Here is a 22,322-nt window from a genome sequence, read left to right on the forward strand (position 1 = left end):
ATTTTTTTTATTTGCAGTTGTGTTTTGTTCTTGTTTTTATTTGGTTTGTGTGTTTTTTGATTGGCAGTTTTTTGTTTTTGCGTTTTGCACTTCTGGGCCACTGTATAATCCACATATATACATACCAAAACATAGTGCTGTAAAATGTACTGTATTTGACTACTAATTATACAGCAAATTACTATCATTTTGTTTTGTTTTTTAACCCATAATAGACTTTGCTTTAGCAATAATTCATTGTGGTATACAGTTAATCATTGTAAAATTAAAAAAACAAGATAATGCTGTCATATTTTACTGCAGCTTTTACATAAATGTGTTACAGTGTACTGAAAGCTTCAGCTCAACAAGAAAATACTTGCTGGTGTAAAACCTTTCACATCTAGGTCAAACAGGCTCCAACAGAGGCTGCATTAGTAACAAACGAAAGCAACACAATAAGTGCAATAAATGTTGACTGTTGACTGGAAACAAGAAAAAAAAATGCTATCAGGAAGCATAAAAATAAATTAAAGGCTACATATTGTGTGCAGCAGTTGGCAGAGCCAAGGTGGGTTCTCAGTAAAAGACGGGGGGGGGGGCACAGCACGTGAAGGCTGGGAGTGTGTTGTCTAAGATCCATGTGCTGAGGCCAAGCGTGTGAGTGACACAGACCGTTCGCATCACACTATGACTCACGCTGGGGGAGGCTCATTCGTTTATTTGCCACACACACACACGCTCATTCACGCACACGCACGTACAGTAGAAATTCAACCATAAAGATAATGTGGACGTGTGCTTGGCTAAAATTAGACAAGCCAGCGAGAAACTTAATTACGAAGCACGGAACACACGCTTCAAACGTAACGGTCAATCATAGAGCAACACGATGAAACGTGAATGAAAGTAACCATCCACACAGTGCATGCATTCCATTAGAAGGGAAAAGAAAAAACATAAATATGTTGAAATTGTATGTTATCACATATTTGTTATTATATTGTAGTTACGAGGGCACACATTTTCTCTTTAGCAATAAGTTAAACCCGAAAGCCATCACAATAGGTGACATGTAAGTACAAGGTTGGCCATAAAAGCATAAAAAGACACACCAACAACACAATTAAATAGTGTGATTACAACCTGCCAGCTCAATAAATTAGATTGTGATTGTCCTAACAAACTATACTGTAGTTCCTCATTTTGTTGCAAAGGCCTTGAAAAGGAGTTGTATAACCACATATTTTTGATTGGGAATTTTTCTGTGTTTCATTGTACTGTATTTATTATTTATTTATTTAAATTCAATTCACTCTGTTCCATACAAAATGTGTATTTCATGAAGAAATGGAAAAAATCTTAGAAAATTGCCATTAAGTTTATATAATTTGAAGGAAAAAAATGCTATATTCAGATATACAGTAGTCTTTATATTCTTTCCAATTTTCTGTCATTGCCACATAATATCCACCCATTCATTTTCGATACCACTTCATTAGGGTCACAGGTCAGATGGCACCTGTCCCTGCAGACTTAACCCAATAAAGCCATGAAATATATGAGAGAAAATTCTGATTATTTGTAATTAAAGTATTTATTCGTCTATTTTAACAAACAAACGTTTTTTTTTTGTTTTTTGTTTTTTAAATCAACTTCCACATTATGAATTTAATTTGTGTCATATTTGATACAGCCGGTCACAATGCTTTAAATTTTTACATTTTTAACTGTCAAAAACCGGGAATAATAAACAGACATATCAAACATATTAGTATTTACAAAAATCAGAAGGAACATTTCCCACTATTAACTCATTCACCCGCAGCCATTTTCAGTGAAGCAACCCACTTCGCTCCCCGGCTGTTTTACTGGATTTTGACTAATTTTGCAAGGCCCACAGAATTTTGTGTTCTATTGCTATAAAAACATGGATCCTAGCAAAAGAAAGATTATAAAGTCTCTTCCTTCATCTGGAAAAAAAAAAAAAAAAAGTATATTTCTATCTGTTTCCGTTTTGCAGCAATGAGCATTACAATATAGCCAAGTTTTGTCATTATTCAGAAATCTGCTTTGAATTGTTGGGAAACAGCTTGTTTTCATCATTGCCCTGGTTGATCTATTATACTCTACTGCCACCTGCTGGCCGTTTTTGTAATTACTACCATTTTCTTTTCACCCGTTCACTGCAGTTGGGAGGTTGCATCGAAGCCTTCTGGATGCATTAGCATAAAAAGAAAAACAACGTATAAAAACGTCTTTGGGACACTTAATACATTTTGAAGAAAACATTTATATGTTTTGGGGAGCAAATGAATTAATATGTAGAGGGAGTTACGAAGAAGTTCAATTCATATGCTGGCGATGTCACCCAAAATTTTCATGTAAGTTGGATTTCACCGTTAAGTCGATATTTACATCACAATACTTTGTGCAGTAATTTTAAAAAATGCATTTGTGCCACCCGGGAAGTCAACAGAACCAATATTTTGTGTTTCCACACAGACATTCATTGCTAACGGATGGCAGAGCGGAGCTAATTTAAACATGGAACTGTGACACGCCTGATGGCAAGCCGATATGCTCGATGGACGCCCGTTGCTGGACGTAAAAACAACACAACTTTAAATAACTTTAAAATGGCATGATTACTGTGTGAAATTAACAATAAGGAAAGCGCCACGGATAAGGCACGGGCGCTGTAAAGTCGAAACGTCATAGGTCGCAGACATAACTCAAGGACTCCTAGTAGCGGCGTCTCTCTTTTGTCAATGGGGTATATGCCACGGAAGAGGTGGGACTGTTTTTGCACATCAGTTTGGTTCCGGTTCGGTTTGCGACGTGTGGGCTGCGTCAAAAATACTTGTGCTTCCGACTTTGTGCCCCTCGGTTGCGCGTTCGCAACCCGGACCGGAACCAAACTGAGGTGCAAAATCACGTCCCGCCTATACATATACACCATATACCCCATTGGGGCAATCTTGCAAGGTCGCTGGAAAAGCCATCAGATGGGTGATACTGTCCTCTAATGGATTATCTGTGCAATGCATGTGTCAGATCATACACATCAGGGTTTTAATGGGGAAAAAACAAAAAAACATTATACTTGTGAAATAGAGGGCTCAACGTGTCTTGTGTTTAATATATTAGATACATTTGGGCCAAATGATTTGGCTTTATGGGATAAAGGACAATTTATAGACATACAATTATGAAACAAATATAGTAAAGTTGCTGATGCACCCATTTTTCTTCCTGAGTGGTAAAAAGCAGGGGGTCCATCATGTGATGAATTGAGACATCTCTTGGAGAGGTGGCCGCAGTCTGCGAACATTTCGTATACCGGCGTTTATTTTAGAGCATAAAGCTGACAAAAGGCTACACAGGCACATACACGTGAGTAAATGTAAGTACTCAATCGTACATACATAACGGTATGGAGGTGCACACACTCAAGTGTGAGGTATACGTGCGTGTGCGTGCGTCTGCTTGGAGGACATTCGAATTGAAGTCCTGTTTAATTTTTCATTGTGTGTGAAGCACGTGTTTGAATACGAGTGTGATCTTCAGCTTCCTCTTCTAGGAATGGGGAAGAAGTCTGTGTTTATCAACTGCGTGCACATTCAAACAAAGCGCTGACCTGGTTTCCAAGCACATTTTACAGCCAGTGGGCACGAGTGAAACATCTTCAGTATACCGAGGCTTCAAAACAAAGAATTAAATCAGTACACAAACACAGGACGCAAACATATGCGCACGGAGACGTAGACTCATCTGGCTGTTTCCTCGAAAAACAGCTAAAGGTCTTCTTGGGAGTTGAGGTGGAGGGCAGATGCCTGTCTTCAGCTTTACACGTGAAGATTGAAAAGAGATGTGATAACTGTGCTGCCCAACATGTTTCCGTAGTATCCCACACATTACAACTGTGAGACCGACGTGATTAGTAATCACAAAACTAAGCAAGTAAATAAATAAATAAATAAGTTTCCTACTGTAAATAAAGTTTTCCATAATTTCTAAATGTGTGTTTGTTTGTTTTTTAAGCATTTTTAGTATTTTTTGGGGGGGGTTGCAGTGACTAAATAAATAAATATTTTTCTAAAGTTTCCTACTGTAAATAAAGTTTTCCAAAATTTCAACAATTTTTAAATTTAATTTTTTTGTAATTATTATTTATTTTTTTATAAATTAAAAAGTGTTGGGACTTCCCAGTGTCAGCAGTGACAAATGTATGCAAAATTAAATGCATTTAATTTTGGGTTTTCGTCAGGGTTCAAAAGATCTTCGCAGACAGTGACAAATTGTCTGAATATGTTTGAAATGTATTTGCAACAAGTAAAAAATGTCTGTGCACATCTTGCAAATCCTGATAAAACATTTGCTGCGTTCGCAAGCATTCACTGTTAGGTGCGATTCCAGCTTTTATCGGCCTTCAGTTTCGTAAAAAGGCCGATGCCGATATTGGTCAACATGCCAAATATCGGCACCGATAATCGGCCCGGCCGATAATCGGTCTATCCCTATCACTGATTACATCCAGTTATGTGCAAACAAAGTAGAAGAAAGAACTCAGGAACAATCTTACTATCACACGAGACTATAATGAGTTTATGAGGAACAAGAGATGAAGTAGTAATCGTTTTGAGATTGCAAATGATGACTTCTTACACTTTGAGGTCAACAGATGTTATGATCATTGATTTTACTGACAGCTGAACTCCATCATTCCTCATTAGAGAGCTGCGTGAGCAATTTCCTCCAGATAAGACCTTGAAAGTCTCACCGTGTCTGCAGGGCCCACCACGCCAAGGGCAAAGAAGGCATGGCGGATCCAACATTCAGTTTGCACACATGACGGAACCTCACACACAGACATAATGCATGAGAAAGAGATGAGTGAGTGCCGTGTTCAGTTTCTCCTGAAGAAACGCTGACCTGCGCATCCCAAACAACAACCACACTGTCGTGGAAACCCCTGTCCCTCTCCTGAGTAGAAAAAATAAAAAATAAATAAAAATGTATGTGTAGCCTATGATGTAAAGCATAGAGGACTGATGAGCCAATCGGAGGCAGAGTAGGGCGGGTCATGAGCCCCGAGCCACAATAGTGACCTAGAAATTTAGATCAGGCGAACCGATTTGCCCTCATACATGGGATACTTGATTGCGACGTGGGTTTGATTCCCGGGTTGGACACTGCTGATTACAATCTATGCTATAGTTAAGCTTTTATAGTAGCTATAGGCTGGTACTTGATTTTTACGTACCGGTAAATTAAAACACAAGAATGGAGACTAATAGTTTAAAGATTCAGCCCAAAACAAGACTGAAGACTAACCACACTGTTTTTCACTATTTTTGTTCATTGTTCACGAAATATTGTAATTTGTTTTATAACATGTACTTTATGTGATAAATACAGTTTACATTATTTTAGCCTTCTTGTGTTACCAAAATGTTCTTAACAAGTCGTGCTAATTTTAGTATTGTGAGCAAGTACAAATGACAGATGTTTAATTCTTACATGTCACCGTTTCAACACAACAACAACAACAATAACAAAGAATTGGTGAAAATTGAGAGTATTGTATATCCACTTCTCCAGGGACCACTACACCACTTATATCAAAGTACCGGTAAATGCTCAAATGGCTTTCCATATATGTATACGTTACAGTTCATCCAAAGAAAAGCAACTTTACATTTGGGTGCAATGGCCAAAACGATGCTCCTCTAAAAGTAAGTACAGCATACAAACGATTCATTTAGGTTTGATTCAGTTTCCAAACTGAAGGTAAATAACTGCAACTAAGATGGTTACTACCTCCAGCTGGCGACTGGTTATCAGTACAGCCGTTTTACACCAGCTTGCAAGTGGGTTAAACCTAACTATTTACCGCCATCTAGTGGACATTTATCCTAAATTGCAGCAGGAATTTATCTGTAGTCTTTATCTATGTCATTTATTATAGTAGGTATCGTACTTTTTCTATTGTCATTGTTCTGTTTTGTCAACAGACACCTCACAATTACTTATTACAATGTAAAACTATGTGGTGTAAAATATGCATAAAAATAATGTGCGTTGTGTTTTTGTTGATAGCAGTGCATACATGTTTGATCCAATGTGCTTGTAACAAGTATGTCCTTTATAACAAAAAGAAAGAAAACATTTGACATAATCATTCAGATTAACTACAAGATCTGTGAAATGGTTTAAGGCAGGGTTTGCCAACACAACAGCTGGAGAGGGACATGTTTGTTTTTTTTTAACATTGTTTATTAGTTTGTTTTACAGAGTAGACATTCTCTTTTAATAGACAGGATGTTTACTAATGCATTCAACTCTAGTAAATCATATTGTGTCCTTGCACAAGTTCAATTATGTCACACTTGTACAGTAAGCACATGTGACCCATCTCACTAGACAATTACCGTCAGCATCAAGTGACGTTATTGAAATGAGAACATGTACAATTTGTTTTCAGGCATTAGTCAATGTACTTGAGCAGCAGTTTCATTCAGGATTCACACAACTGAACCACTTACATTATATAGATTTGTTAAACATTTTAAATAATCTCAGTATCATTACAAAACAGTAACATTTAAAATATGGCACCCCATTTTTTTTTGGTTAAGGCTTTAAAATTGGCTACCAGTCAAGGAACCCAGGCAACGTTAATCAAACAAAAGGTGCAATCAGAATAGGATTGACGTGGACAACAGTGGGATTAAAACACCAAACAAACATTAAAAGGTGTGACATTGAAAACATGTTCCTCTCAAAAGTCTCATGCTGGAGGTACAGTATGCGCATTCCGTCCTGTCCATCAAAGTCTCTATTGCTGCCATGGTTACCAGACTGGGGAATGCCAACCTTGCGGTTAGGGCTGTCAGCCAAATATGCCAAATCTCCCCGCAACAGCAGGTGCAGTGAAAGAGGCCAGGGAAGGAACATGGTGCTCCCGGGTAACTGTGTCACCACCCACTTGCCAGCTGGCATGGGCAGAGCTCACCTTGAAAGGATCACAACATGCCACAGATGACTTCTGCAATCTTCACACACTCAAGTGTTGGGAGGCAACCAGCTACTGTGCAGTATGCGGATACATGATGACAGCTATTATATTACTGTCACTAACAACTAGTGGCAGGCTCTGTTGGTTGAGTAATACACGCATACCGGCCACAACATTAGGTACACCGTTACAATCTAATGAGAAGCCAAAAAAAATCTACCTTTACAAAGTTAATAATGCTCTGTTTCGAATGAAGAAATATTAATCTAACAACATTGTTTTCAGTGATGTAGAAATACACTGAATCCTAATTAGATGTGCTTCTATACACTAATCACACCCCTCTCATTGTAACCAAAGATTTAGAAATCCATTAATTACATTACGTACCACAGTGAAAGCGTCACTCAAAAATCATTGCTAGGTTTGTAAGGGTAGAATTGTTGTGCCTAAAGAACTGGGTAAATGTGCATAATGCAACAAAGTTCAGTCCTCTTTGTAGGGAGAATCATTCATAAAGTGCTTCTTTGCTACCATAATCGCTTCACATTTTCTCCTCTTGGTTACAAGGTTTCTCTTTTCGCTTGCTTCATGGTTCTATTTTGTGTAGCGCCCAAGACTTGAAGTGGCTCTCAGTGGTTTCTTCTGGCCTTTGTGGAACCGCCGCAGGACAAAATCAAAGTTGGCAGTAGTTGACATAGCGTAGAAGACGTTTGCTTTGTCTGGTATGAGCAACTCTGAAAACAGACAGAATGTGTGGCTAGTGATTAAAAGTGATGACAAAACTGCGCTATCATGCAACATCCAACACAAGGACAATTATTGTCCTTAATTGGGATAACCCAAATCAGAATCACCTCAGTGATATGAAGTTGGCACTACTGTAAACAGGTAATGTCAGATTGACCATCAGTGTCAATCAAAATAAAGTCTTAAACGCACCCTTGTGTCATTTCTCACCTCGGTCCTGCGAGATGACCTGCGTCAGAGTGAATTCCTGCCAGTTCATGTGATCCAGGTGATGTTTCTCTAAAACCCGCTGAATCACATGCGCAGTTTTGTCCTGGCTGGTCAACTATGAAAACACAAAGTGCCACACAGAACAAAGATTCAAACAAGATGAAATGCATAACCCATTTTGTGAAAACATCAACCATGCATGACAATTGAAGGCCAATACAGTACAATGAACCTTTTTGAATCCCCCGCAAATAGTGGGGAAGCTCTTTATGACTTTTAAGCACAATACGATTCAATCAGACTCAATAATGCCAAAGGGTAAGCATAAATAAAAAAATAAAATAAAAAAAAAACTCACCAAGACACTCTTGTACATGTTGCCATTGTTGTGGCCCAGGTCCACGCTGACCCTCACAATGCAGGAGTCGGCGCTTTGCCGGTTGTAGACGGGCAGGGAGGTCATGGACACCGAACGTTTGTGCTGGCAGGCCGCCGACGGCGGCGGAGAAGTGACACAAGAAGATGCAGAGGAGCAGAGGGAGTCCGAAGACGAGCCGGAGGGAGTTTGGGAGTCTGGAGACAAGGCCGTCGAGGAGCATGGAGAGGAAGATGACGAGGAAGAGGATGATGATGAAGAGAAGACCTCGGACACATTGTTGCAAGAACTGTGGAAGGACTGCAGGAAATAAATTCAGAAAGAGCAAGGATTCATGTATTTTTATTAGTGGGTGTCAAAATTAGTGCATTAATTTGGAATTTATTTAAATTTCCTTGAACGCCATTAATTTTTTTATTATGCGAGATTAATGACCAACCCTGAAAAGAAAAATGCACTGAGCTTTCACTATGTCATCTAGTTAGGGCTGCTCTATTATGGAAAAAAATAATAATCACAATTATTTTGGCAAGAATTGAAATCACGATTATTCTAACGATTCTTTTTGATGCAAAACAAGAAAATGTTTAATTAGACATGTAAAAATATTAAGATCAATAAAAAAATAAATAAATATAGAAATATAGAAATGAAATATATAAATAAAAAAATAAATAAATGAATAAAAACACTATTATCATTTAAGTTCTTTTTGGACCAAAAAGAATTCAGACTAATATGTATTTATTTATTTATGTTGGCAAAAACTTGAAGTTGGAGTTCAGCTTGTGCACTGTACAGTGGGACAATCCTTTATTCTTTGGTACAAAACAAGAAATTGTTTACACATTTAAAAATATTCAGACCAATTAAAAAAAATATATATAGAAAAACTATATGTAAGTTCCTTTTTGACCAAACAGAATATATATATATATATATATATATATATATATAATAAGTTTGAAAACACCTGTGATGGCTATTTAGAAGACACACCTTGGTTAAACACGTCCCTGTGGACAATATATATATATATATATATATATATATATATATATATATATATATATTAATAATCTTGTTTACGATTATGCTGATTTTTAATTGTAGAGTGAAATAATTGAAATTGTACTTCAATTTTGATTAATTGCACAGCCCAACATCGAGTAGCAGAAAAATGACTTCAACACAAATCAATAATCACACTCCTTTTTTACAGAACAGTACATCTTTTTAATTGTAATTATTTTTTATGAATTATTATGAAATTACAGAATAAATAACTAAAACATGCAGCCATATTTCTATATTTTTTCCACTTTTATGTTAACAAGAGTGTGTAAACTTTGCAAAAAAATATTTTATTGTACATTTAGAACAGATATAAAATTTGCGATTAATTGTGAGTTAACTATTAAAATCGTGATTAATTATGATTAATGATTTTAATCGCCTGACAGTTCTAATCATATAATGTTTGTAACTTCTTCTGTAACAAAGCAAAAAAAAAGAAAAAGAAACCTGCAGTCTGATGGAGCAGGCGGAGTTTGGAGAGGACAGATCTTCCAACTCGGAACCACTCGATCCCGAAGATGAAACACTGATCTGGTCTGCTGGAAGCTTTTTGGATCCATCGCTCATTGTCAAGAGACTAAAGAAAGATCTTGCATCAGATTATGAGAGGCTTCACAAATTTTGCGTCATGAAGACATTTTTATGGCATAGTACACTGTGTGAATATGTGTGTGTGCTCATTTGTCTGGCCTCATACAGTCGCATGATACTCACGAGGAAAGTTTCTTCGTGAGTGTTCTGTGACTCCAAGTGGTTGGTGAACACACGTCCACGGGAGGCTCCAATTGTCTTGAAAGTTCATAACTGTAAAAATTAGATAGGTGGAAGATCCAATAAATACTCCACGTATCCAGGACAGGTTTTCATTATTGTTTTAAGAATAACACGTCTAATATATTTTCCTTTAAGGAGCCAATTTTTCCCAATATGTAACTACTGAAGTTCAAGCAAGCATCTCCTCTTGTGAATGATTGCTTCAGTTATGTTAATTGAAATGTGGCAAACAAAACTTCCTCCAATTCACCTTTGTTGGTCAGTGAGCGGTTTATGTCCTTGCATCCAAGCAGCAATTCTTGGGTAATGGGGCAGGTTGAACTGAGCACAGGACACTTGCAATTCACGGATTTGTGACAGAACCTCAAACTCCTGCAGGAACAGAAATGTTTTAATACACACGGTTAAAAATGCCACAAAAAAAAAATGTTCATTTTGGTATCTTTAATGGAACAACAATCATGTTAGCCACCTTGTACAGCATGTAAAACAAATGAGCAAGAAATTTTGGGGTTGTAACAACTCACCCTCCTCCTCTTCTCAAAGTTTATGAGCCCAGCCTGTAAAAACATTGAATTTTTACAAGGTTGTGTGTAGTTATTGCAATAATAAATGATTAAACCCATCATATAAATAATGTAAACGTGTACAACTTCCTTAATTTTAGGCAGTGTAAAGAATATGAGAAAATAAATCAATCAGTTGAATTCTGGTGTAGTGGACACACTACACATAAATTTAGGTTCATTTTTTATGCTAAACAAGAGAATAGAGACATCTATCCATAGAAATGTACATAAATGATTAAGTATTTTTGCTCCTCTCCATGAGTAAAAGTGGAAACTTCACTTTCCAAATCCTCCTTTAGCAGCATGTATTTGTCATGAGCTATAAAAAGGAGTGTGGGAATGAGTTTTGCGCCTATTTTTGTTTTGTTGTGCTAGCTACGGACTCAATGCACTGTAATTACCCCTCCTAGGAGATAAGAACCTTCAATCATTTCATACTTCCATGTAATGGAATACAAAATAAATCATGATGATAAAGGAATGGAGCAAATGTAATCAATGAAATATGTAAATAATGATCATGGCAGCTGTTTCTCAGGATGCATGATGTACTGTACCTCCACTGTGTCAGGCAGCGCTGTGTCGAGCATGGTGAGGATGGTCAGGTAGGTGCCCAGGTAAGGCACCACGCCACTGGACGTATTCTGCATAGAGACAACAACAAGTTTAAGTTGGGCTACAGTACGTCTATGACTTGTAGTCAAACATTTTCATGGCATGTGTGTCCTACTTTCATTCAATATTGGTCTGCGTTGTCTCATGTTTCAGCCCATTAGACTGGTGACTCATAAAGCACTCTGCTCTAGCCTATTATTACTGGCCTATAATCTGGGCGGATCGGTGGCCACTTGAAACCTGTTTAGCACTGAGCAGGGCCAAAGATAGTTTGTGGATCTCTGCCATGTTGGACACACTGCACAGTGATGTGAAATCATCTCCCTCAGGGAGCAGTATAATTATCAGCGTGATGATTTTTGCATGGGTCATCTTGAAAACTAATCCTGCCATCGAAGATGGCATTACGACATCCTATAATGTATTACTTAAACGACATTTCTAAAACTTTGAAAGTTCTCCCTCCCTTCGTGAGGCATAGCTGTCTGGATGTGAAACGGCTTGGATATTTTTGGAGAAATATTATCCATCGTCATTTGACCTCTGTTCACTCCAAGGAGGTCATATGGGGCTACGTTCACTTGAATGTAAACAAAATGAAAGCAAAGTAAAATTACATTTAAATGGGTGCATAAATGTTTATGACATCCCTGCACACATCAACCATAATTGCAGTTTATAGAGTAAGATCTGACCTCCAGACTTGTAGAGAAATGGGTTTTGCCAGGTACACATTAACTTGAAAATCCTGTTTAATTGTTTTCCTCTCGCACAGATGTCAAAGTCCGGTCCTCGATTGCCGGAGTCGTTCATGTTTTCGAGGTTTCCCTACTCCAACACACCTGATTCAATGATCAGGATCATTATCAGGTTCCTGTAGCGATTGCTGATGAGATGATCATTGAATCAGCTGTGTTGGACGAGGGAAACCTCTAAAACGTGCAGGACTCCGGCCTTTGACACCTGTGTCTTAAAGGGAGTGAGGGCCATGTTCAACATTGTCTTCAAATGCAATATGTATCGAACATCTAGTGCATGAGTGTGCAACAGTGACCTCAGTGTAATTAGTAGTTTCATAGTAATCCTGATGTGCCACTGAACTGAAAACATGATTCTTCATAATAACTAAAAAGAGAAAAATCAATGTTTTCCTAGCAACAGGAAATAAAGTTTCTTAATCCCATCGTTCATTTACAGTTTACATGCCAAGTATGTTTCAATGTACTGTATGCACACTCGCCTCTAACATAACACCTTTGAAATCTAAGATCACCTTAGATCATTTTGCAAGGAATGTAGGTGAAACAAATCAACGGGCTTCCTCTGATAAACATTAACTTTAAAAAACGTAGGGAGGTCAAAAAGGCTGTTCTTCTTGAACAATAGCAACACAGGATTAGAAAAAAAAAAAAAAAAAAAGTATTTACTGCACTGAGCAGAAGATTTTAGCAAGATTTTTATTTGATGTATTCATACCAATGTATGTATAACGTGTTAGCATTAGCTTGCTATATGCGTTGTAGAATTAATTTATTGATTTCATGCGAACCCCAAAGATCATGACAACAGGCTCCATCACACTCTTGGCTTGGTGGCGACCCTGATGACTGACTGACTGACAGACAGACAGACAGACAGATCCTTGTTGCTTACAACAATAAGGATACAAATGCACAGCAAGAGCATTTGGCTGTTTTACAATACTTTGTCTTTCAGTATTTGTTTGAATGGGATGTCATGTAAAAAATGTTCTTTACAATAATAAGTCATATGTGCCCCCACAAGTCGAAACACGGCATTCTGATTATTGAATATTTTTGAATATTTTGTTTGTGGACTATGCAACAAGTGGCGAAATTCGCCCATTTTTCGCCATCTCAGGAGGCGGCCATTTTGCCACTTACAGTCGACTAGTAATGACATCACAGTTACAACCAATCACAGTTCACCTGTTTTCTTCATTTTCCACAATACAAGACGTTTGACTTGACTTTGCCTTTAAATTTATAACAAGGAGAAAACTCAGCTAGAATTTGCAGGTTTTTCTTTTGCCAACGATGGCATAATTTTTCTACTTTTAGTAAATTGGGGAGAAAGGATCAATTGATGCTTGTTTTTCAATTTTGGTCTCACCTCCACCAATAGCTCTCTGTTTGTCAGAAGACAGTTTTCATCAGGAAAGGTTTCACACAGGTTATCAAACGTAACCATGCTGTCCCTGCAAAAACAACGAGTATGGCAGTGATTAGCTCCACACTGAATACAGTAGCTGATTTAATGATGAATTGGCATAATGTATAATAGTTCAGAGCACTTTAACCAAGATCAGGTGTTATGTCACAGAGAAAACACTATTAAGTTCAGCTTTTTATTATCCATGACAGTTTATCATCTTGGTGCAATGGTCATTGACGTGCTGTGTTATGTGGGTCATCCAAAAGCTGGCAATTTGCTGACACTGGTCTTGATGAAGGTTCAACACCCTCATTAAAAGAAAACTCTGATACCCACCACAACTTAAAATATAGGTGTGGAGGCAACCTGTCAATTGTTGTCTTCAAAGGGAATGAAATCAGTCTTTACCTGCTAACTGCAGCCCAGGTCTTTCTCAGTCTGTAGACGGCATTGGACTGAAGAGCAGACAGGATTGCCTTGAGGGATGAAAAGTTCTTCAAACGGTGACAGTCCTGCAGAAAAATACAAAAGTTACTGTACTGTATATGTTGACGCTTTGATGTGGTTCATATAAAACGCATTTATGAAGTGTCTACAGCCCTTCACTTTTTTTCACCTTTTCTGCTACATGTTCACAACTGCATTCAAATATTACAACCTCAAGTCGCTTTAATATGAAGCTTGAAATTTTATTTATTTTTTTATTATTTTTTTAATTTATTTTTTATTTTTTCTCAGGGAGGGTACAGTTTTACCATTGATCTTTGCAGCTTCATCAGGTGTGAAGTTCATTTTTCAATATACTGTATATTGTTTAAATGAATGTATTCTATTTTGGAATAATGCTGTAAAATAAAATAAGGAAAAAGGAAAGAATATACCCAAAACCCAAAACACAGCATGATTACTTATACATCAATGTTTATGCAACAAGTTGTTGGAATCAAGAGTGAACGTGCTCACCTGCGCTACTCTGATCCACTTCTCCACAATCCGAGCTCGTTGCGATGGTGTATGACTGGAGATGGCACGTTCAGGGCGGCCGAGCAGGGATATGATGACCAGGTTGGTGATGGCGTTAAACTGCGCAATGGTTGCCCTGATGGTGGGGGACATGTTCTCCTTCTTGTCCCTTTGGGACCAGATGCAACCCAAACACTGGTAAGGGGCCACTTTCACAAATAAAGCCTGGTAACAAATGAGAAAAGACAGTAGAAAGTTCTCAAAATATTCAGGCATATTTCCCAAGGTTGATTATTTATCGTCTTCCTGAGCACATGAGGGAAAGGACCACAAATTTAAAGGCGGGGTCTTCTGTTTTCACTCAGGAAAATGCACTATATAAATACAGGATGTATACCCATGAACTCCTTCTCAATCGATACCTCTGGGCTTCTGTTAATGTGTGGTGGTGATTTTTTCCTTGAGGCCTGTATTTTGCCATTTTTGTTTGTTTTGTCAAAAGCGGGCCATTTTTGTGGACAGACAGTTGTTTACCCTCCAGCCAATCACAGAGCAGGGGGTGGCGTGTCACTCACTGTCGCCAGACGGGGCCAGGCGAATTTGTCAGCTGCATGACGTCACTCAAGTGGAAACTTGACAGCACGCACTGATTTTTTTCTTTTCTTCCCACGCACTGAGTGGAAAAAATGTTTGGATTTTCCTGAGTGAAAACGAAAGTTAACAACTGCAAAAACCACTTGTACTTTTAATACATAAAATTTCTCCCATAAAAACACTGACAGATAATTTTAAAGAAAAACCTATACATCCCAATATAGCTTTTTTTTTTTAAACTGAAATCCATGTCTATTTCTTATTCTTCTCATTTCCATTTCTTGATGGTAAACAGTGTTGCGAGTACCAATACCTTAATAAAGGTCGTGTATCGGCCCGATATCGATACTATACCCAGTTTTGGTACTCGCCTACCCCTAATCAAAATATTAGGCACAATATGAAGATGTTTTTTTGTGTAGGCGTGTATGCATTCTTTATATGTATGCAATTTTATTTTATTTTTTTTTATCCATTATTATTAGTATTTTATTTTAGAAGTTTCTAAAATGAAACAAGTTGTTAATGATTTAGATTGTAAGGAGGGGGTAGGACAAAATAAGGTTTGGCTTCCTTCTGACCCTTCTCAAACCAAACACGTGGTATTACCTTTTATGTTTAGTTATTTTGTGTGTGTATTTGTTCCAGATAAATAAAGATCCAATCGATCAAATCAAGCTATGCAGTTTAAAGGCCCAGTCTGCCGGTTTCACTCAGGAAAATGCACTTTTTAAACACAGGATTTAAACAAACAAACAAACAAACAAACAAACTACTTCTCAATTTACAGATCTGGGCTTCTCTTAACGTGTGGTGGTGATTTTGTCCTAAACCCCCACACCCCCAGCCGGTATTTTACCATTTTGTGTTTGTTTTGTAAACAGCGGGACGTTTCTGTGGAAAGACAATTTACACCCCTCCAGCCAATCGCAGAGCGGGGTTTTTTTTATTATTTTTTTTCTCTCACTCACTCACTCACTCACTCACTCACAGAAGCTTACATGTGTGAATGAGTGAGTGAAAAAAACTAATAATCCGTGTGTGCTGTCAAATTACCGCGGGAGTGACGTCACGCAGCCGGCAAATTCGCCCAGCCCCGTTTGCGACAGGCCACCCCCGCTCTGCGATTGGGTGGAGGGGTGTAAAACACTGTATTTCCACAGAAACATCCCGCTGTTTACAAAACAAACACAAAATGGCAAAAAAAACAGGCTGCTGGGGTGGGGGTTTAGGACAAAATCACCATCACACGTTAAGAGAAGCCCAGATTTGTAAATTGATAAGTAGTTTGTTTGTTTAAATCCTGTATTTAAAAAGTGCATTTTCCTGAGTGAAACCAGCAGACTGGGCCTTTAGATATACGAATTTTGAGTATCCCATCCACAAATATAGAACATGTGTTGTATTTGTCTAGATCGCCTCCGTTCACTTACAGAATCCATGCGGGTGAGTTGTTCTGCAATGGCTCTTGCTGAGAAATCCATAATGTCACTTTGCTCTTGTGCGTGTTCATATCCTGAATCCTCGTCACCTGAAAGCTGCTCACGTTGTTGCACATCTGCCTGACAAGGGCTCGCATGTATCTCAGAATCTGATGAATCAGCAGCAGGATAAAATGAGCATGCATGTGCATAATGAAACGATATTGATACGCTCTACATGATGGAGCAGCACCTTCTTCCTGGAACCTCCGCAGCAATTTTTCAGTTTGCCAAGCCAGCGAACAGAAGTTGGGCTGACGGCGAAGTTGGTCATGCATGGCAGAGCTGATTTGAAGGTGATCCAAAAGAAGTTGCAGGCCAGAGTGCAGCGGAGGATCCCTGAAGTCCTCACTGTACTCGTCCAACCATGTCTGGACAAAGGCCAACAGAGGGCTGGGGAGGAAGTGGGAAAATCATTATCTGCTAAGATTAGCACATTCTGAGAGGTTAAAGACTAACGTGCATATGAATGCTAGACTAGACATCCGCTCATTCTATATCGATGAACAATGATTTTATGATTAACACAACATGGGTTTTAAAAAAGAAAATGCACCTACCCAAGGTTGCATTCACTGTTTTCTAATTCTGATGCTGCACTGTCTCTGTGGGAGGAGACGAGGGAAGAAAAAATTATGCAATTAGATTTTCTTCAAGATGTTTTTGTCTGTCCATACGTTATAGCAATCCTACTCCTGCATGAGACATAATCTATGTCGACTGCAAATAAAAAAGCGTAAAAAGTGATTATACCTTTGGAAGATGAGCTCTAACAGCTTCTCCGTACTGGTGAAGGTTCTGTATGTGGAGAGGAAGATCCTGCCGTAGTCCTGTTCCAGACAGTCGGGGTCAAGGAGGTAACTCGCAAGCATTTGCAGACTGGCTGCCTTCAGACGCCGCACTTTGTTGGTTCGGTACTGGACGAAAGCGCATGATGGATTCACGTTGGGGCCTGGAGAGGAGGGGACGGGCACCCGGTGCAGCGTGATCCCGTAGACAGCACCATCCTCTAATTCTTCACCCCACTCCTGCACTGGGTTCTGCGGATTGCCATGGATTTCTACATGTTAAGTGTCCATAATGCATGTGGCAAATCAAACTCACTTCAGGATAATGACCAAGTTGAGCAAGCTTATCTATAAAAAAAAATAAAAATATATGCAGTTGAGATGACAGAAACACACTGAAACATGCACTGCTCCTTATTAGAGGAGCAACAATTAAATAATTCATAGACAACTAATCAATTATCAAATTAATAATTCGTTTTGACTGCAATTGGCTGGCAACCAGTCCAGGATGAACATCACCGAATGCCCAAAGCCAGCTGAGATAGGCTCCAGCACCCCCGCGACCCTTGTGAGGAATAAGCTGTCAAGAAAATGGATGGATGGATGGATGGATGGATGATTAGTTTTGATAATGATGGTAGACTGTTTAATTTCAAAGTGTTCAAATCCTCAGAATGTCGGCCTCTCAACATTAAATATTGTGTAATTTCTATAGTCTTCCATCAGCCTTTATTTTGGGAAAGAATGATCAACATTTTTGCCGATTTTCTGACATGTTATATGCCAAACAAGTAAATTAAATTTTCAGTAATTTATGTTTTTGCATTTTCTGCATTGTCTGTTTGAAATAATGTCATATTATTGAATGTAGGAAGGGAAATTATTAGGGGTGTTAAAAAAAAAATAGATTCGGCAAAATATCGCGATATTGCAGAGCACAATTCTCGAATCGATTCAATAGGCAGCCAAATTGATTTTTAAACATCAATTTTTGATGGAAAAAATATTCAACAAAACGTCTTTCTTAGGGTAAGGGTTCACATCTTAATCATGGAAAAATATTGTATTAATGGAACAATAAGCCTTAATATTTTATTTCAATGCTGTTCAAAGATGAAACAGATTACAACCTGCCTGTTAAATACAGTAGCTCACAGTTATAAGACTGAAATTTCAGATAAACAAATAATACAATTTCATACAAATCTTACAGTGTACATGTACAAGTTTACTGATTAGTATTTTCTAAATTTCAGTAAAAGGAAAAAAAAAATCACAACAATCGACTTATAAATTTATATCAGGATTAATCAGTATTGAATCGAATCGTGACCTATGAATCGTTATATGAATCGAATCGTCAGGTACTAGGCAATTCACACCCCTAGAAATGATAATGTGTTTTTTAATTGTCAAACTACTCGACAGATTAATTGATTATTAAAATATTTGTATGCATTAGTGGCAGCCCCTATTTCATATCAGTTTTAGAGTCAAGCTGAAGTGCATGTAGGGTTGGGTCCAGGGTTTAGAATAACCTGAAATTTCCAAGAATCGTTTCGTGGTGAACGCAATTGTTTACGGACAAATACAGGATTAGTAAAAGTTTCGGGCATCTAATAATGCTTAGAATAGAAACAGGACACCAAAATAATGTCTAAATGTCAGTGAGAAAATACTGTACAAATATTTTAGGCCATTATTAAAGGTGTAGTTTTAGAAAAAAAAAAAAAAAAGCTATAGTACATTAAAATAAATATAGTATATGTATATAGTTAATTGTTTAGTTTTTCTGTAGTTGGTTAGACATGTATGAAGGTAGGCAAGGTTAACATGCATTATGTGTGACCTCCCCTTATCCTTTAGCGGGAATCTACCTCTCTAGTACCTAGATGGATGGATCCCTCAAAATGGTAGCCTAGAAATATGTCATTAAAACAACTAGAGTAGCGAACTTATGTTGACCCAAGACTTATGCACAGAATGTACAAAGCAGTACTGTATATGTGCATTGTTATCTAGCTTGGTGATTATGAAAATCAGTTTATGGGCTGTATGCCCAGTGATAACAATTCAATGTCTTCTTGAAATAGTCAGACTGGATAGCAAACGTTCATATTCAGTGACGAGGTCCGAACAGTTTGCACCACAGCATCACTAGACTATACACATGGAACAACACGATCATCACAACTGAGCACATTGTTCGGGTTGTTTTTGTTTGAAGAATGTGCCGGAAAATGACAAAGCACTTTTGCGACATTTAGACATATTTACTGATCAATTTATTAAATGTATGTAATGAACTATTAGTCAATAAAACATAGCAGAAACTAAAAATGCTTACTGGTATATTATTCTGGAGCTTATGTGCATAGTGGCCTCCTTTAGCTCCACTTGTTAGTAAAACACTTCGGGCAACTTCCCTCAGTTTACTTGAGGAACACGAGTGTACAGGTGACTCCAACTTCTCCAGGTTGAAGAAATTTCAGCCAGCATAAATCTGTATTCACACAGTGTTTTGCATTTGTCCTTAAAAAAAAAAAAAAAAAAAAAAATATATATATATATATATATATATATATATATATATATATATATATATATATATATATATATATATATATATATATATATATATATATATATACATATATATATACATACATATATATATATATATATATATCTACAACACTAAAAATCGCTTTGCATTTGCAGCGCACTACGATTAAAATCAATTCATCAAAGGTTTTAAAATGTGTTACATAAGCCTGGTGCCAATAACAATTTGTGCATGACTTCCAACAAATCCATGTGGTGTACATGCCCCGCCTCTCAAAAATCTATACAGCTGCACGCAACAGAAGAGTAGACATGCAATGTTATTTATTATACGCTTCACTCAATTGACCCAAACAAAACTTTTAATAGTTAAACTGTTCTAATCTATCATCTATCTATCAAGACTTCTAAACAGATAAAAACCTGAGAAGAAAAACTAGCATCACTCACACACGCACATCCATTGTCTCTTGTAGAAACTAGTTGTTTGTTTGCTGAACAGAGAGGAAACATTGTGAGCTGTACTCGCACCCATTGTCAGTGATGCGATGGCAGCACTGAGCACAACTATCAGTCAAATGGAAATGAAGCCCAATTTGTCGACTTTAATCAACAATCATTGTGTTGACCTTCTTGCACGCATTCCCAAGGTCATCTCAGGCTCATTAGTAGACCTCGAGCATGTTTGCGCCGTTTGCAGGGCCAAACAAAGCACAGGTACGAGGTGTGTAAAAAAAAAAAAAAGTTCCAGAACTGGTGTCAGTAATTAAAGATCTATTTTGAACCAAACATATTGAGTTTTCCCCTTCAATATGGGCAAGAGAACCAACCAACACATCAACAAAGTGGCCCTGCTGACTTAAGAGTTGTGACAGGACAACTCGTGGCTGCTTCACCATGACAACGTGGCAGCTCACAATGCCCTGAGGATTCGAGTGTTCCTGAATGAGAGGAACATCCCCACACCTCCCAACTCACCTGACCTCGTCTGATTTATTTTTTTTCTGAAGCTCAATGGGGTCAGAACTGTTTGTGACACCAGTCCTTGGAACTATTCCGACAAACCTTGTATGTTCGTCAGCGATAAATGTCAGAAGTCATCAGTGCTTTGCAAAGGGTACAGTGCAGTGAGAACCTTAAAAAAAAAATTTTTAAAAAGCAAATACCCCCAGACCACTGACTCATATAGAGAAATGAATCCTACTCTGAACACAATTTGTTGGAGTTGTATTGAGATTTATGTTACATATTTAGTAGTGCACTATGTCATACTGTGGAAAGTAGCCCTGTCTTTTAAAGTGTTATGTAACCTGTTGCTTATAGTTCATTGCACATACACAGTATTTAAATAGTGTATACAGTACAGAATGTGTAATTATAATCATGGGATTTAACTCACTTGGGTTGCCTTGTGAGTTTAGTTTTATGATGTTTTTAGTAGGGTTTTTGTACATTCTTAACTTAAGCATAAATAATATTACCATTTCCCCAATTCCGAAGACATTTGAAATATAAATTATTTTATGTTTATGAGCTCTAAAGGTAGAGGACATTTTACATTAGTACAGCGCTCTCTTTATGTCTGTTAGTTCTCTATCATTCATCCTGCATGACGAACTCCTTCCCAGATTGCCTATAGTAGTTTCTAACTTAACAACAATAAACATACGTCTTACCATTGTCAGCTCCCATTTTCCCATCTCGCTTGGTTTCTTACGGAGAACGACGTTCCATCTTCTCTGGACTTGAAATGAACTTCCAGTTGACAAGTGGGTCCCTTTATGGCTGCATGCTTGTTTACCGTTAAACTTTGACAAAGTAGCTTACGGGGTCACATTAGCGCATTTTATTAAACATATAAATACGTTAGAGAACAGTAGAAAGTGTTGGCTACATTATACGAGTGCATAAAAACGCCAAGAGGTAACCGCTTGGTAGGGGTTGGTGGTAGGGAGTTGCCGAAACTAGTTACAAGAATTTCGGCGCATGGACTGGACACACCGGCTGCAGTGCTGCGGCTTGACTCACTGCTCTTTTATAGAGCGGGAGGGACCATATTTGGGGAGAGGCGGGATACACGCTAGTCGCCAGCCAATCGCTGTCTTTACTCATTCCTCAGTTAAACTCTCTGCCTAATCATAATCACAGTACTGTACTGTGTAGTGCACATATAATTTCGGTTTGGTTCTCAAAGAGCGTCGGGTTATGGACATTGACTCCCTGTCTCATCACTCAAATTAATTCTAAATTCATAGAGCACATTAAAACAACCACCTCTGTTTCCTTTCTTTCTTTTTTTCAACAATATATTTATTGTTTTTTTAACACACACACACACACACACACACACAAAACACAAAACAATGCAAAACCCAATTTCCC

The 22,322-nt window shown here is 37.9% G+C and overlaps 1 protein-coding gene across 1 annotated transcript; it reads right to left on the bottom strand.

Moving 5' to 3' along the window:
- Positions 1–6,236: 6,236 nt before the first annotated feature.
- On the bottom strand, positions 6,237–21,948 carry rgl3b (ral guanine nucleotide dissociation stimulator-like 3b). The gene is made up of 16 exons (XM_077499839.1): positions 21,617–21,948; positions 17,338–17,624; positions 17,145–17,189; positions 16,778–16,977; positions 16,537–16,694; positions 14,510–14,734; positions 13,955–14,058; positions 13,505–13,589; positions 11,314–11,400; positions 10,715–10,747; positions 10,438–10,559; positions 10,128–10,217; positions 9,861–9,990; positions 8,319–8,636; positions 7,961–8,075; positions 6,237–7,737 (listed from the first exon to the last, which is right to left on the bottom strand). Exons 1-16 carry the CDS (start codon positions 21,638–21,640, stop codon positions 7,598–7,600), a joined length of 2,163 nt encoding a protein of 720 aa, XP_077355965.1. The 5' UTR covers positions 21,641–21,948; the 3' UTR covers positions 6,237–7,597.
- Positions 21,949–22,322: the final 374 nt, after the last annotated feature.

The sequence above is a fragment of the Festucalex cinctus genome, chromosome 1 (genome assembly GCF_051991245.1).
Source record: "Festucalex cinctus isolate MCC-2025b chromosome 1, RoL_Fcin_1.0, whole genome shotgun sequence".
NCBI lineage: Eukaryota > Metazoa > Chordata > Actinopteri > Syngnathiformes > Syngnathidae > Festucalex > Festucalex cinctus.